The sequence below is a fragment of the Odocoileus virginianus genome, chromosome 12, assembly GCF_023699985.2.
Source record: "Odocoileus virginianus isolate 20LAN1187 ecotype Illinois chromosome 12, Ovbor_1.2, whole genome shotgun sequence".
Lineage (NCBI taxonomy): Eukaryota > Metazoa > Chordata > Mammalia > Artiodactyla > Cervidae > Odocoileus > Odocoileus virginianus.
The window spans coordinates 26,881,776-26,898,196 of record NC_069685.1 but is presented as its reverse complement, the minus strand read 5'-3'; the positions used below and the strand labels follow the sequence as shown (position 1 = coordinate 26,898,196).

The 16,421-nt window shown below is 37.0% G+C and overlaps 1 protein-coding gene across 3 annotated transcripts in view; it reads right to left on the bottom strand.

Annotated features, from left to right (window-relative positions):
- The window catches only part of SCLT1 (sodium channel and clathrin linker 1), a 225,298-nt gene extending 208,898 nt beyond the window's left edge, over nt 1–16,400 (bottom strand). For 2 of the 3 annotated variants that reach the window (XM_020886612.2, XM_020886639.2), the window contains exons 1-2: nt 15,862–16,400; nt 922–989 (exon numbers count right to left, since the gene is read on the bottom strand). In XM_020886612.2, the coding sequence (XP_020742271.2) occupies nt 922–989; nt 15,862–15,895 (102 nt within the window). In that variant the 5' untranslated portion in view covers nt 15,896–16,400. Of the gene's footprint in view, nt 1–921; nt 990–13,921; nt 13,986–15,861 lie in introns of all 3 variants that reach the window. The other variant, XM_020886621.2, reaches the window with a different exon arrangement.
- Nucleotides 16,401–16,421: the final 21 nt, after the last annotated feature.

Sequence of the window (16,421 nt, the reverse complement as noted above, 5' to 3'; positions counted from 1 at the left end):
AAAACAGTACACAGTGCAGGTGCACATAAAGAGCTATCTAGAGTCAGCATTTTATTTGGTAAAACCATCTTTCGTAATCAAGTCAGCCACAGATTCCAGAAGACAGGATGCAATTCCATACTCAGAGGTTTACTCAAGCTTTAAAACCAATCTTTTGTTTGAATCCTCCCTTCAGAGATATTTCCATATGACATCAAGCAGAAGCAAAAGAACCTAAGAATCTGAGCAAAATTTAGAGGTTAGTGGATTATGAGATTTTCTATCACCTAGTATCTTAAAAAAACAACTTCCTTTTAATATATTAAAAGCAATTGCAGTTTTAATTATAAAATTTATTTATGTCAAAAGCAAAATATTTCTTTACTGATTCAGTATAGAGCAACTATTTAACCTAGGAGCTATTTTTAATATCCTATAACTCAGACTGTACCAGTGAGTATATTTTATTGGTCAAAAAAAATTAATACAATATTTAAATAAAAATGTATACCCAAGAAACAAATTAAAATAATGCCATGTATTATTTCTTATTCTGAGTTAGTTCATGCTTCTGTCAAATTTATGAGAATTGAGAGTTAAAGTTTACAACTGGATGTATCCTAAAAACAATTTTAAGATGTTTCAAAAGTCTACTGAATTCTCATTTTACAATTCTGACATTTTAACACCATATCCATATATTATAAGCTCCAACTCTGGTGGGGAAAATGGAAATTTCTATGGTCAAAGAATTTATAGTCATTAAACAAAAACAATTTTGCTTCCTTACAAGAATCAGAGTTGTAAGAAAAATTTTCAAGTGCTATAGGCAACTTCACATGGAATAATCACAAGTAGCATTTATTCTACACTTGTCAAATACAGATATATTTACAAAAAAATTTGAACTTAATTTGTTAGACCCCAACTTAATTTACATACCTGTACGGTTGAATATTTCAAAAAATTTTCCATTTGACACCGCCTAAGCATTTCATTTAGTCTTTGGTCTGAAACAAAAAGAAAAACCAATTTGTAATGTTCAACTTTGAAAGACAGAAATAAAGTAGATATTATTTGATATATCCAACGCAAAACTGTTAGTCTCCACTGCTGTTCAAAATAAATCAATCTGAAGACATCATTTTAGAATTTAGATATACTATCACCTAAGTCAAATAATTACTACCAATGGGGAAAAGAACAGCTATAAAGAACAAATTTTTCTGATTATGAAAGTTTTAATTCTCAGTCTCTCTGGGCTTGCTCTTCAGATTCTTAGAAGTCAAGAAAAAGTATTTTCCACATTTATTTTTTTATTCCTGCTACCAGAAGTGAAAAGAGTTGGAGAGATAAGGCTAAACTATACTTCTTTAGAAGTTAAAAACTGCTGAAATTCTCTTTCAGGACAGAGGAGAAACTGCAAGACAAAGCATCCAAATTAAACAGGAATAGGCAAGACACAATGGAAAAGAAGGTCCAGAAGAGCCAAGGAGTGTCAGAAACTACAAGGTAATATCTTTATTTGAAGCAAGAAAAGCAATACACAATAGAACATGCATGCATGCATACTCAGTCACTCAGTCATATCCAACCCTTTGACCCCACAGACTGCAGCCTACCAGGCTTCACTGTCTATGGGATTATCCAGGCAAGAATACTGGAGTGGGCTGCCATTACTCCTCCAGGGGATCTTCCCAGCCCAGGGATTGAACACGCATATCCCCTCATCTCCAGGGCTGGAAGGCGGATTCTTTACCACAACACCTAAGAAGCCCACAATAGAACCTGTGTGCAGATGTGTGCTCGGTCTCTCACTCGTGTCCGACTCTTTGCAACTCCATGGACTGTAGCCCACCAGGCTCCTCTGTCCATGGAATTTTCCAGACAAGAACACTGGAGTAGGTTGCCATTTCCTCCACCAGGTTGCCATTTCCTTCTCCTTCCCGACTCGGGGATTGAACCTAGCTCTCTTGCATCTCCTGCATTGGCAGGCTGATTCTTTACCACTGCGCTACATGAGAAGCCCCACAACAGAACACAGCACCAAACAAATATACAAAACTTATTCTTTCAAGATCACATGGAACATTTAAAACTGATAATTTGCTGACAAAAGAGTTAGTCACGAGTTTTTGAATATTTAGGTAGGATTCATCCCAAGGGTGCTTCAATATCCACAAAAATCAATGTGATACACCACATTAACAAGCTGAAGAATAAAAACCATGTGATCAACACAATAGATGTGTTGATCTATTTTGGGTTGAACAAAATTCAACATCCATTTACGATAAAAAATCCTCAAAAACTAGCCATACAGAAAACATACTTCAACCCAATAAAGGTCATACATGGCAAACCCATGGCTAACATCACATTCAACACTGAAAAGCTTACAGCACTTCCTCTAAGATCAGGCATTCTTGCCACTTTTATTCAACATACTTTTGGAAGTCCTGGCCACAGCAATCAGAGAAGAAAAATAAATAACAGGAGTTCAAATTGGAAAAGTAATAAAACTGTCACTGTTTGTAAATGACATGATACTATATATAGAAAATCCTAAAGATGCCACCAGAAAACTACCAGGATTCATTGATGAATTTGGTAAAGCTGCCAGAGATAAAAGTAATATACAGAAATCTGTTACATTTCTATACACTAAAAACAAAGTATCAGAAAAAGAAACTAAGGAAACAATCCCATTTACCATTAGGAACCAGAGATCAAATTGCCAACATCCGCTGGGTCGTCAAAAAAGCAAGAGAGTTTCAGAAAAACCTCTATTTCTGCTTTATTGACTATGCCAAAGCCTTTGATTGTGTGGACCACAACAAGCTCTGGAAAATTCTTAAAGAGATAGGAATACCAGACCACCTGACCTACCTCCTGAGAAATCTGTATGCGGGTCAGCAAGCAACAGTGAGAACTGGACATGGAACAACAGACTGGTTCCAAATCGGGAAAGAAGTCTGTCAAGGCTGTATATTGTCACCCTGCTTATTTAACTTACATGCAGAGTACATCATGAGAGACACTGGGCTGGAAGATGCACAAGCTGGAATCAGGATTGCCTGGGGAAATATCAATAACCTCAGATATGCAGATGACACCACCCTTATGGCAGAAAGTGAAGAAGAACTAACGAGCCTCTCGATGAAAGTGAAAGAGGAGAGTGAAAAAGCTGGCTTAAAAATCAACATTCAGAAAACTAAGATCATGGCATCCGGTCCCATTATTTCATGACAAATAGATGGGGAAATGGTGGCAGACTTAATTTTTGGGGGGCTCCAAAATCACTGCAGATGGTGACTGCCACCATGAAATTAAGACACTTGCTCCTGGGAAGAAAAGTTATGACCAACCTAGACAGCATATTAAAAAGCAGAGACACTACTTTGCCAACAAAGAGATAGGAAAGTCAAAGATAGATAGTCAAAGTTATGGTTTTTCCAGTAGTCATGTACAGATGTGAGAGTTGGACTATAAAGAAAGCTGAGTGCCAAAGAATTGATGTTTTTGAACTGTGGTGTTGAAGAAGACTCTTGAGAGTCCTTTGGATTGCAAGAAGATCCAACCAGTCCATCATAAAGGAAATCAGTCCTGAATGTTCATTGGAAGGACTGATGCTGAAGCGGAAACTCCAATACTTTGGCCACCTGATAAATAAGAACTGACTCACTGGAGAAGACCCTGATGCTGGGAAAGATTGATGGCGGGAGGAGAAGGGGACGACAGAGGATGAGATAGTTGGATGGCATCACTGACTCAATGGGCATGAGTTTGAGCAAGCTCCAGAAGTTGGCGATGGACAGGGAAGCCTGGCGTGCTGTGGTCCATGGGGTTGCAAAGAGTTGTACATGACTGAGTGACTGAAATACTGACCATTATATCAAAAATAATAAAATAGGAATAAAGAAAAAAACCTGCATCCTAAAAACTATATGACACCGAGGAAAGAAACTGAAGACATGAATATATAGAAAGATATACTATGAAGCTGGATTGGAAGAATCAATATTATTAAAATCACCATACTACTCAAGACAATCTACAGATTCAGTGCAATCCCTATCAAAATGCCAGTGGCATTCTTCATAGGCCGAGAACAAATAATTTTAAAATTTGCATGGAAACACAAAAGATTCTGACTGGCCAAAACAATCTTGACGAAGAAGAACAGAGGTAAGCAATCATGATCCCTGACTCAGACTATACTACAAACTTACAGTAACCGAAACAATAGTGTGCTACACAAAAGCAAATGACAGATCAACCCAACAGGATGGAGAGCCTAGAAATAAACTCATACTCTTACGTTCAATTAACCTATGACAAAGGAGGTAAGACTATACAAGAGAGAAAAGACAGTTGCTTCAATAAATGGTGCTGGGAAAACTAGACAGCTACATGTAAAAGAACAAAATTAGAACATCTCTTGACACCAAATACAAAAATAAACTCAAAATGGATTAAAGACCCAAATGTAAGACTGGAAGCCATAAAACTTCTAAAGGAGATCAAAGTCAGAACACAGTTGACATAAACTGAAGAAATATTGTTTTGGATATGTCTGCTAAGGCAAAGGAAATAAAACCAAAAATAAACTAATGAGACCTTACTGAACTTAAAAGCTTTGGCCCAGCAAGGGCAAAAGTGAAAAGACAATAGACTTGGTGGGAGATAATATTTACAAATCATATGACTATTAAGGGATTAATATCCAACATGTTTAACAGCTCAAACAACTCAACATCAAAAAACAACGTGATTAAAAAGTGGGCTTAAATAACAAACACACATTTTTTCCAAAGAGGAAATGTAGATGGCCAATAGGCACATAAAAAGATGCTCAACAACACTAATTATCATGGAATGCAAATCACACACAGAGATCACCTCACACCTGTCAGAATGATTATCATCAAAAAGAACACAGATAACAAATGTTGATGAGGATGTGGAGAAAAGAAAGCCCTCTTACCCTGTTGGTGAGAATGTTAAATTGTTGCAGTCACGGTAAGAAAAAAAAAAACAAAACAGTATAAAGGCTTCTCAAAAAACTAAAAATAGAACTACTGTGTGATCCAATTCCACTCCTGGGTGCATATCCATAGAAAACAAAAACACTAATTTGAAAACATACATGCACCCCAATATTCATAACATGCATTATTTGCAATTGCCAAGATATATAGAAACAACCTAAGTGTCTATTAATGGGTGAATAGATAAAGAAGATAGAATACAACTCTGCCATAAAAAGAGAGCAATTTTGTCATCTACAGCAATATGGATGGAATTGGAGATCATTATGCAAAGTGAAATAAGTCAGAAGACAATTGTATGATATCACTTACATGTGGAATCTAAAACATACAACAAATGAGTGAATATAATCTAACAGAAGCAGATTCACAGATATAGAGAACAAATGTGTGGTTACCAGTGAGAAGAGGGGGAGGCAATACTGGGTAGGGGAGTAAGAGGTATAATGCCTTAGGTACAAAAAAGCTACAAGAATATATTGTATAACATGGAGAATATAGCCAATACTTTATAAACAGAATATAACCTTTAAAAATTGCCAGTCACTATAATGTACACCCATAACTTACAAAATATTGTGCAGCAACCAGACTTCAGTTAAAAAAAGAAGAAAAACTAAAATTTCAAATAACAGTAAATCTTAACTTTCAAAAGACTTAAGCTGAAGAGAATATACCACCCTAAAATATATCTCTTTGGTATAAGAAGTATTTTAGGCTGATAATTCTTAAGAAACAGAATAGGAAAAACTTTGAAAATTTGAGTAGAAGTTACCCTTTTGTTAAAGATATTTACATTTATGAGGAAAAACTCCATTTGTAAGCATGTTCCCCTCTTTTTACCAGAAAGTGTTAATCTCTCAGTCACGTCCGATTCTTTGTGACCCTAATGGACTGCAGTTTGACAGGCTCTTTACTGAACGTGGGATTTTCCAGGCAAGAATACTCGAGTGGGAAGACATTTACTTCTTCAGGAGATCTTCCCAACCCAGAGGTCAAACCCGGTTCTCATGCATAGCAAGTAGATTGTTCACTGTCTGAGCCAGAGGGAAGCCCTGAAAGTGTTAGTCGTTCAGTTGTGTCCGATTCTTTGCGACACTATAGACTGCAGCCTGAAAGGTTCCTCTATCCATGGAATTCTCCAGGCAAGAATGCTGGAGTGAGCGGCCATTCCCTTTCCCAGGGGTGTCTTCCCTACCCAGGGATCGAATCCAGGTCTTCTGCACTGCAGGCAGATTCTTCACCATCAGAGCCACTGGAGAAGCCCAAGGTAATGACTTAAATCTGCATAACAATTTTACTCTTGTTTACTGTGCTTTTCTTGGTAACTTCTTGTAACCGCTCACCCTCTTTTCCAATATCTTCTTTTGTCTTGATCTGAAGATGTTATTTAACACTGTAGCTTCGGTATTTAAAGGAGTTTTTCTGGGTCACTAATGTATACAGAAGGTAAACACGTTATTAAACTTGTTTGCTTTCTCCTACTAGTCTGTCTTTTACAACAGACGGTCACAGGCAACAATCTACAAGGGTACAGGAAACTTATTTTTGCTCCCCCGCAAAGCCAAAGAGAGTACATTACCTGATAATAGCAAAATTAGGCCAGAATCGAGAGATAAAAACTATCAGAAAAATCTCCACTATGTAAGAAATTACTTTTCAATAACCTATTGGTCTCAGGATGAATGACAGAACAAATTGAAAAGTATTCTGAACTGAATCATTGTGAAAATGCAGTTTCATTTAAAACTTCTTAGGAAAAAGCACCTGCATAGCAAAGAAAACTATCAATAAAATGAAAAGGAAACCTAATCAATGAGAGAAAATAACTGCAAATCATATACCTGATAATGGGAACATACCCAAAATACACAAACAACCTCACACAACTCAATAGCCAAAAAAAAAAGACAAAACTGAATTAAAAAATGGGCAGAAGACCTGAATAGACATTTTCCCAAAGCAAACAGATCACCAACAGACATGAAAAGATATTCAACATCACTAATCATCAAGAAAATGCAAATTAAAACCACAATAAGATATCATCTCATTCCCAGTAGAATGGCTATTATAAAAAAAAAAAAAACAAGAAATAACAAGTGTTGGTGAAGATGTGGAGATGTGTATTATTGGTAGAAATGTAAATGTAAATTGGTACAACTACTTTGAAGGTCTGGAGGTTTTAGTTCCTCAAAAAATTAAAAGTAGAACTACAATATGACCCAGCAATTCCATTTCTGAGTATTTATCTAAGGAAAATGAAAACAGTAATTTGAAGAGATATGCACCACGTGTTCACTGCAGCATTATTTACAATAGCCAAGATACAGAAACAACCTAAATTTTGATTGTTGGATAAAGAAATTGTGGTATACATACAATAGAATATTACTTAGCCATAAAAAAGAAAGCAGCCTTGCCATTTGTGACAATATGAATGGATCTTCAGAGTACTATAAAGTTAAATAAATAAGACAGACAAATATTAAATGAAAAGAAAGAAACCAAGCTCACAGATACAGGGAGCAGACTGGTGATTGTAAGAAGTGGAGGGTGGGGGTAGAGGGGGGCAGAGGAAAATGGATGGACTGGTTCTTTCATTTTTTCAATAAATTGAACAATTTTCTTTTAAAGAAAAAAGATATGAAACATTCTGTGAAGGACAATGTTTAAACAACGGAAAGACAAACCTCTGGCTACGAGAATACATTTTCAAAGCACATAACTGGAGAATGGATTGCATGCAAAGTACTCAAAAAACCACAAAAAAATCCACAGTTAGAAAACAGACACTCCAAATCAAAATAAATAGGACTATGTGTAGCCATCTTTTAGAATAATATATAGAGATGGGAAATAAGCATGTATTAGTTGATCAACATTGGAGAATTACTAGAAAACAATAAGCATTGTGCATTAGGGAAAGGCATATTAAAATAACATGATGCCCTACCCATAAAAAACATAAAAAATAAAAAATATAGGTGGAAATGCATGAGAAAAACAATATTTTGTGAAAGAAGAACAAGGAGGGAGGACTTGTTCAACCAGAGATCAATATTTATTAAAAAGTTATTGGAATTTAGACTATGTGATAGTTATATAAACAAAACTAACCTATGAAAGAGATTGCAGGATCCAGAAATATACCCATACATATATGAGCACTTGAGCTGTGATCAAAGGGCACGTCAGAGCAATAAAGAGGGGAGCACAATTTTTTGTCAGTGGTTCCAGGTCAGCTGGATATGCTCGTGGAAAAGAACAAACCATTATTCATAAAAATCAATTCTATGTGAAATGAAGATCTAGGAAGAAAAACTGTCACTGTTTGCAGATGACATGATACAATACACAGAAAATCCTAAAGATGCCACTAGAAAACCACTAGAGCTAATCAATGAATTTGGTAAAATTGAATACAAAATTAATGCACGGAAATCGCTCGCATTCCTGTACACTAATAACAAAAGATCAAAAAGAGAAATTAAGGAAATAATCCCAATTATCACTGCAATGAAAGAATAAAATACCTAGGAATAAATCTACCTAAGGAGGTAAAAGATCTGTACTCAAAAAACTGTAAGACTGATGAAAGAGACTGATTCGAGTTGACAGAGAAATATACCATGTTCTTGGATTAGAAGACTCAGTACTGTGAAAACGACTATACTACCCAAGTTCAGTTGCTCAATCGTGTCCCACTCTTTGTGACCCCATGGACTGCAGCACAACAGGCTTCCCTGTCCATCACCAACTCTCAGAGCTTACTCTAACTCATGTCCATCGAGTCAGTGATGCCCTCCAACTATCTCATCCTCTGTCATCCCCTTCTCCTCCTGCCCTCAATCTTTCCCAACATCAGGGTATTTTCCAATGAGTCAGTTCTTCACATATGACAGAAAACAATGATAACAGCGTTATTCTCAATGGCCCCCAAAATGGAAATATCTGCAACTATCTATCAAAAGAATGGATAAAAATGACAAATTTATAAAGTATAATATTCTACAGTAATGAAAATGAGTATACTACATCTACATGGAAGCATATGAAGAAATCTCAAAAACATAATATTAAATGAAAGACACCAAACACAGAAGGAAACATAGTTTATGACTTCATTTACATAAATTTCAATCACAAGCAAAACATTTTTACAGTGTAAAATTACAGATAGTATCTTCATCTTTGGGGAGCAGGAAATGGGTATAATTACAAGTGGTCATCTGGGGTGCTAGCAATGTTCTATTTTTTGGCCTGGATTATGATTATATGAGTTTTGAGCTTTGTAATAATCCTCTAAGCTTTATATTTGTTTTCTCTACTTTTCTGCTTGTTACACATAAGCAAATATACATATATATGCACACACATATTAACTATATACAAATTAATATATATATATATAAAGTACACACACAAAATATACACATTCTACACTGTTAACTTCAGATAACAGTTCCTTCCTTGAAAGCATACATAATTTAGTGAAGAAACATGACACGTATGTTGGAAAAGAAAATGGCAACCCACTCCAGTATTCTTGCCTGAAGAATTCCACGGACAGAGGAGTCTTGTGGGCTACAGTCCATGGAGTTGCATAGTATAGGACACAAATGAGCATGCACACGCATAAGACATTATTCTGATAAAGGAATAAGTAATTACAAAGTATTAACAAGTTAAACCATTTTTAACTTTTATTAAGTTTAAAAAGAATTATTCCTTTTTATTGTTCTCCTCAGAGTTTTTAAGAGTTACCTGACACATGGCACTAAAATTAGGGTCTGGTCTCTAGTAGTAATACAAACTACTACTTTTTTATAAGGTTTTAAGTAAGAAAAAATACCAAATCTGACATCTCAGGAAGTAAAATAGATTAAGAAGTCAATTATGTATCAATAAGGATGAGGAAAACAGTCTTCATAGACTGCTTTAAACTGGAGGAAATTTTACTGTAATGTGAATCTACCATTTCCTTCATTCAACAAGCACTTATTTCACTTTCTAGTTTGCATTTTCTGGATTACTGATGAGATTGACATTTTCATATTTTTAGTACCTCATCAGGTTTTATTTTTTGTAAATAACCTGTCATATTCTTTACCATTTTTCTATTAGTGTGAATGTATTTTTGTTTGTGAAAGACCTTTTTAAATTGTGGGTGGTAATCAACTCTTCATTATATTTATTTTAAATATATTCTCCCTCCCTGTGGCTGAGGCAGTCATTATATTGATGATGTTTCTTGTGATATCCAAGGTTTTACTTCTAATGCAGTCCAATCATATATATTTTCCTTTCAGTCAAAAATGTTTGCTGAAGAAGTCTATGATCCTGAGATCATAAAGACACCCTCTTAACTTTTTTTCTGAAAGTTTAAAGAGAATGTATTCCTTAAACCAATAATTTTTTTAAATGGTGTGCGAAAGATATTATTTTTCCTATTTAGATAGCCAACTATCCTAGCACCATTTGTTCAACAGCCTATCCCTCTCCCACTGATTTGTATTGCCTTCTTTCAGACAACAAGTGCTTGTGGATGTATGCATCTGTTTCTGTGCTAGCTGACCTATGTGTTTATCTATCTACCAGTATAATAGGGGCTTCTCAGTTGGTCAGTGGTAAACAATCCACCTGTCAATGCAGGAGACGCAAGTTTGATCCCTGGATCGGAAGATCCCCTGGAGAAGGAAATGGCAACCCACTCCAGTATTCTTGCCTGGAAAATCCCATGGACAGAGGGGTCTGGCTGTCTATAGTCCATGGGGTTGCAAAGAGTTGGATTTAATAATTGGATTTTTATAATAAGTCTTAATAGTTGATCAAATAAAATTTCCCACCTTGATGTTCTTTAGAACTCTTTTGGCTATTCTCAGCTCTTCCACATAGATCACTGATGGATTAAATTTATTAATATTTTATTTAGGATTTTAGTTTCTGTGTGCATAAGGGAAACAGGCCTATAATTTTTCTTTCAAGCAAGTGTCTTTGCCAGATAGAAAAGAACATAAAACACTGGGTTCAAACTAGACTGCCTGGGTTCAAATCCCAGCCCAATTATTTAGTAGTTATGAGTTAGACTAGAAACTGTGGTGGCACTTATCCAAGAGGTTTTTATCTATGGCTACTGAACAGATGGGTATGAGAACTGTAAAAGCAAGCTATGGAAAAGGTGTTATTGAGTATGTGCTCCAGAAAAGCAGGGGCATGGTCACATTAAGATTAAAACAAAAAAGCGGATGAATCAATGGGGAAACTGCTATAGCCTGTATGGTGGGGGGGGGGGGGGGAGCTGCAAACAAGTTAAGGAAATGAAAGAAAATGAAGGGTTCAAAGAATACAGGTCTTGATGAGGTCAAAGAACAGTTACAGTGGGAGTAAGGTATTTGTGTTTAAGATGAAAAAGTAGGGCAAATTGAATAGGACTTCTGCTCATGCTCAAGATAAAGTAACGTGGTCCATTTCTTCACCTGACACAGCAGAGAGAAAACAGTGGTTTGCCAGGTGCAAGGCATCAGGTAAAGATAATGACAAACATGAAACAAATGCACTGAGCACTATGCCTGCCCAGCCTAGTGGCCGGAGCGACCTTTCATGCCAGCAAACAGGGAGGAAAACTGCAGGCAAAGAGCAGCAGATTCTCTGATTTAAGGAGATGCAGCTGAGCCTCAGTGGAAACCAAGTAAACTAGAATTGGCAGGACAAAGAACAGGAGAGAAAGCCGCAGAGAGAACTCCAGACGTACAGAAATCTGCGAAGGGTATGTCTTGTGTAAACAAAGTACTGACTGACTTCTTATCTATTAAAGGAACTGAATTTACAGTTTAAATCTTCCACAAAGAAAGCTCTAGGTTGAACTGTCTTCACTAGTAAATTCTACCAAACATTTAAGGAGGAAATATCAATTCTACACAAACATCTTCCAGAAACCTGAAGAGGACAAAATACTTTCTAAGTAATTCTGAGGCCAGCATATCTTGACACCAAACGAGACAAAGACATTAGGGAAAAAAATTTTTTACAAAGGGTTTATGAACACAGACATTAAAGTTTTAAACAGACATTTAAGATAATCAAAATTAAATGGTATGTTAAAAAGATAATACATTATGACCAAGAGGAGTTTATTCGAAAATGGCAAGTTTAACATTTGAAAAGTAATCTATATAAATCTCGCTATTAAAAAACTAAAAATGAAAAAGAAAACCTGATCTCAAAAAAATGTAGAAAAAGCATTTGGAAAAAATAATCCAATATTCATTCTGATTTTAAAAAAACTCTCAGAAAACTAGGAATAGAAATTAGTATCCTCAACCTAGCAAGGTCATCTATGGAAAAACTACAGCTAGTATCATATTTAATTTTGAAAAACAGATATTTTCTCCTTAAAATCAAGAACAACACAAGGATGTCTACTCCATCCACTTTGGCTCAACACTGTACTGGGGGTTCCAGTAAGTACAATAAGGCAAGAAAATGAAAGGCAGTCCAAAGTGGAAAGGAAGAAGTAAAACAGTCTATTTACAGATGAAAAGACTGTCAATGTAGAAAATCTGAAAGACTCTACATTAAACCTACTGGAACTAATAAGTGAGTTTAGAAAGCTGAAAGGGTAAAGTGCACACATACAAAGTATTTCCATACACTAGAAACGATAAATCAGAAATGGAAAGTAAATGAATAACAGTTTACAATAGTATCAAAACCAGCAATATATAGAGATAAATCTGACCAAATATGTGCAAAACCTATATACTAAAAACTATAAAATATTGCTGAGAAAAATTAAAGAAGAGATATCAGTTGAGAGATTTTTTTTCATTAGTCAGGGGACTCAGTATCATTAAGTGAATTCTACACACATTAATCGAGAGAATCATACAATGCCTATCAAACTCCCAGCATCCTTTTTTTTTTTTTGCAGGACAAGCTGATCCTAAAACGTATATGAAGTGCAAAGGACCTATGACAGTCAAAACAACTGTGAAAAGAACAAATCTGAAAGGCCACACTGATTTATTATAAAACTGTAATAATCAAGACAGGACATTGACTTCCAGATAGATCAATGGAACAGAAGTGGATCTACACAAATATGTTCAACTGACTTTCTAACAAAGATGCAAAGGTAATTTAATGGAGAAAGGATCGTCTTTTCAACTGTGCATCCATATGTAAAAAAAAGTGAAACTTGACCCTTGTCTCATACCTTGTACAAAATTTAACTCAAAATGCTTCATAGATTTTAAAATCTATGAAATTTAAAAATTCTAGAAGACTACATAGAAGGGAATCTTTGCAGCCTTGAGTAAGGCAAAGATCTTTAGATATGTGTGTACACTCAGTCACTCAATTGTGACCAACTTTGTGCAACTCCATGGACTAGTCCACCAGGCTCCTCTGTCCAGGGAATTTTCCAGGCAAGAATACTGGAGTGGGTTGCCATTTCCTACTCCAGGTGATCTTCTCTACTCCAGGGATTGAACCCATGTCTCTTGCATCTGCTGCTTTGGCAGGTGGATTCTTTACCATTGTGCCACCTGGGAAGCCCAAATTTTTATATATGACACATCCATAAAAGAAAAAATTGATGAAATGAACTTCATAAAAATTAAAAACTTCTGCTCTATGAAAGACACTCCTAAGAGAATGAAAAAAAAAAAAAAAAAAAAAGACTCCATCCCCACTGGTGAATAAACTCTTCACTCCTTAGCTTGATACACACGTCCCTCAGGACTATCAGACCTGCCTTCTTAGATGGAGGTGGACGAATGGTGTACTGCAAATATGCTATAACAAATTAAAGGAGGCTCAAAATCAATAGAAGTCAATGAAAAGAAGGTCAGAGGTAGACGGGAGAAGGGTAAGCTTTCTGTATTTACCTGATGTGGTGTTTAGCTAATCAACTAATCCGGTCACCCACCAATTAAAACTGGCATATGAGGTCTAAAGGAAAAAAGGGGAGATTAATAGACATCCAACACTCATTTTCATCTCTTCCTGCAAACCTTACTATTCCATGCTCCAATTTCCTGAATAAGTAGTTATTTTAAGCCTCCGAGCCTTTGCTTCTTTTGGTCCCTCTGAAAATTCCCTTCTTCCACGCACTTCTCTTCTGGTGAACTACCATTCATTTTTCAAGAAATAATTTACCATGGCTTCTATCGTTCTCTCTGGTATTTGGACTTCAGTTTTATTTAAGAATTCTGGCTGGTGTATTCCTCTAAAACATAGTTTATGAGTGTCTCAGGAACTCTACCACCACAACCAAACTTTTCAACACCAATTCTTGTCCCACACAACCCAGATGATGGTGAGCTAGCCCTCTTTATGGGATGAAGGATATTCCCACATCAAACCTAACAAACAATGGTAATGTTATAGTGTCATACATGTCATTAATGATTTTAGATAATATAAAGTGTGCACCTAAAATGTGCTAGACACCATGCTAAGTGCTTTACTTGCATCATCTCATTTAACCTTCAGAACTACACCATGTGCTATTATACCCATTTTACAAGTAAGAAAACTGAGGCACAAAGTTCAGTAACTTGCCCAAAGTCAAAGACATACAAAAGAGACAGAGCTAACACAGAGTTTAGACAGACTGAATCCAGAGGCAGAGTTCTCAACCACTGGCCTATGGTGTTTCCAAAATGGAATGTACCATCCCCCCGCCACCCCCCACCCCTCCCCACCATTTTCCCTGCTGCTCAAGCAAGCCAAAAACCTTAGTTGCCCTATACCTTTCTTCCAAATCATTTCATCTCCAATCTCACTATACCTACCTCAGTTCACTTCTTACCTGGATAATAACAACAATCACCTGACTGCACTTGCTGTAATGCATGTTCCTCTTAACAGCCAGCTGGGTTTTTCAAATAAATCACAAACTGATTGAGTTACTCTCAACTGGATTCCTTTCAGTGATTCCTATAACTTGTGCAATGATTCTAACTCCTGAAAACACAACAGAAAAGGCCCTTTGCCATCTGGCCAAATTCTTCCCTTTCAGCTCTACTTGCCATTTCCCTGTACACATCAAATTTCATTCAAACTAACCGTCTTCAAAGTTTTTAACAAAGCATATTCCTAATCCCTCCAATGTTGTAAATATTGTTCTCAACCACACAGTTCTTTATCTAGTAAATTTATATTTTACTTCAAGTCTCAGCCCAAATAGTACCTTCCTTAACCACAGTAAATTATAACCCTGTAATAGTTAATATTTGTTAGCACTACGTCAGATACTATTCTAAATCCTGCACATATTTTAACGGCCGCTTAATCATTCAACCAACCCTGTGAGAAACCTGAGGCAAAAGAGTTGACGGTTGCTGCTACTTCAGTGTATTTATAGAAATCATATACTTCCCTCCTCAAATTAAATTATTGGAGGGTAGAACAGTCCTCCGTATCTTCAAGAGCAGCTATGCCTGTCTAGTGCCTGGCACATAATAGAAACAGGAGGAGCTCAATAAATATCTTTTGAACAAATGGCCAGAGCTGTGCCTCCAGGTTCTAACTGCAGACTTAGAAACTCTTCCTGGCAATTAGCCCTCTAATTCCTCCAGAGCATGTGAGGAGCATAACAAACATGCATCTAGCAGAGTCCCTCGTAGGCTTAAGTATTTTCTAAACGCTCCTGCTTAATGTATGCGTATCCTCATATATACCATCAAGCTTTTTCTGCAGCTTAACTTCTTTTAAGTTTTTACAAATTACCACGTACCCAACAGGCATTCAGATAGTATTAGTCAACGATGACGACATTAAACACTACATATGAGAATTCTCAATAAAGGAATGTGGAGCTTACTCTGGTTTCGCAGAAAGTCGATTTCTGTGGCCATTTGGATGCAATTTGTTTGGAGCTTTCACCAGATTTCACTTTTCTTAAAAAGACACAAAGCTCGCAGTGCGGGAAAGCAAAACTAAGGCAAAGCTCCGGAGGCTGTCTAGCACTCGAGCGGCGTGATCTGCATCCTACTCACGCGGCGTCAACAGCCCCGCCGCGCCTCCTTCTCCCGCGTCCCAGCCCAGTCCCTCGCTCAAGCGAGACACCAAATTTCAGGTTTGCTGCGGACCCGCCAAGTGAATTGTTTCACGTTCACCCGAATCCCAGCCAGGACCAGGGACGCGGCTGGATATATTGGACGTCCCGCGGGTCACTGGGGTCGTGTCGGGCCACTCAGGAGAGCGCTGAGAGAGCTGGCGGGCAGCCGGGTGGCGGCATCCTTGGAGGGGCGGGGAGCGACGCCAGGAAGACCGAGAAGCCCGGGTCCAGCAGCGGAAGTCCACTCGGCCCGCCCTGCGACTTTGAAACCGGTGCCCCAGACCGCTCCTTGGAGACGGTGACGCCGCCTGCGTCATCACGCG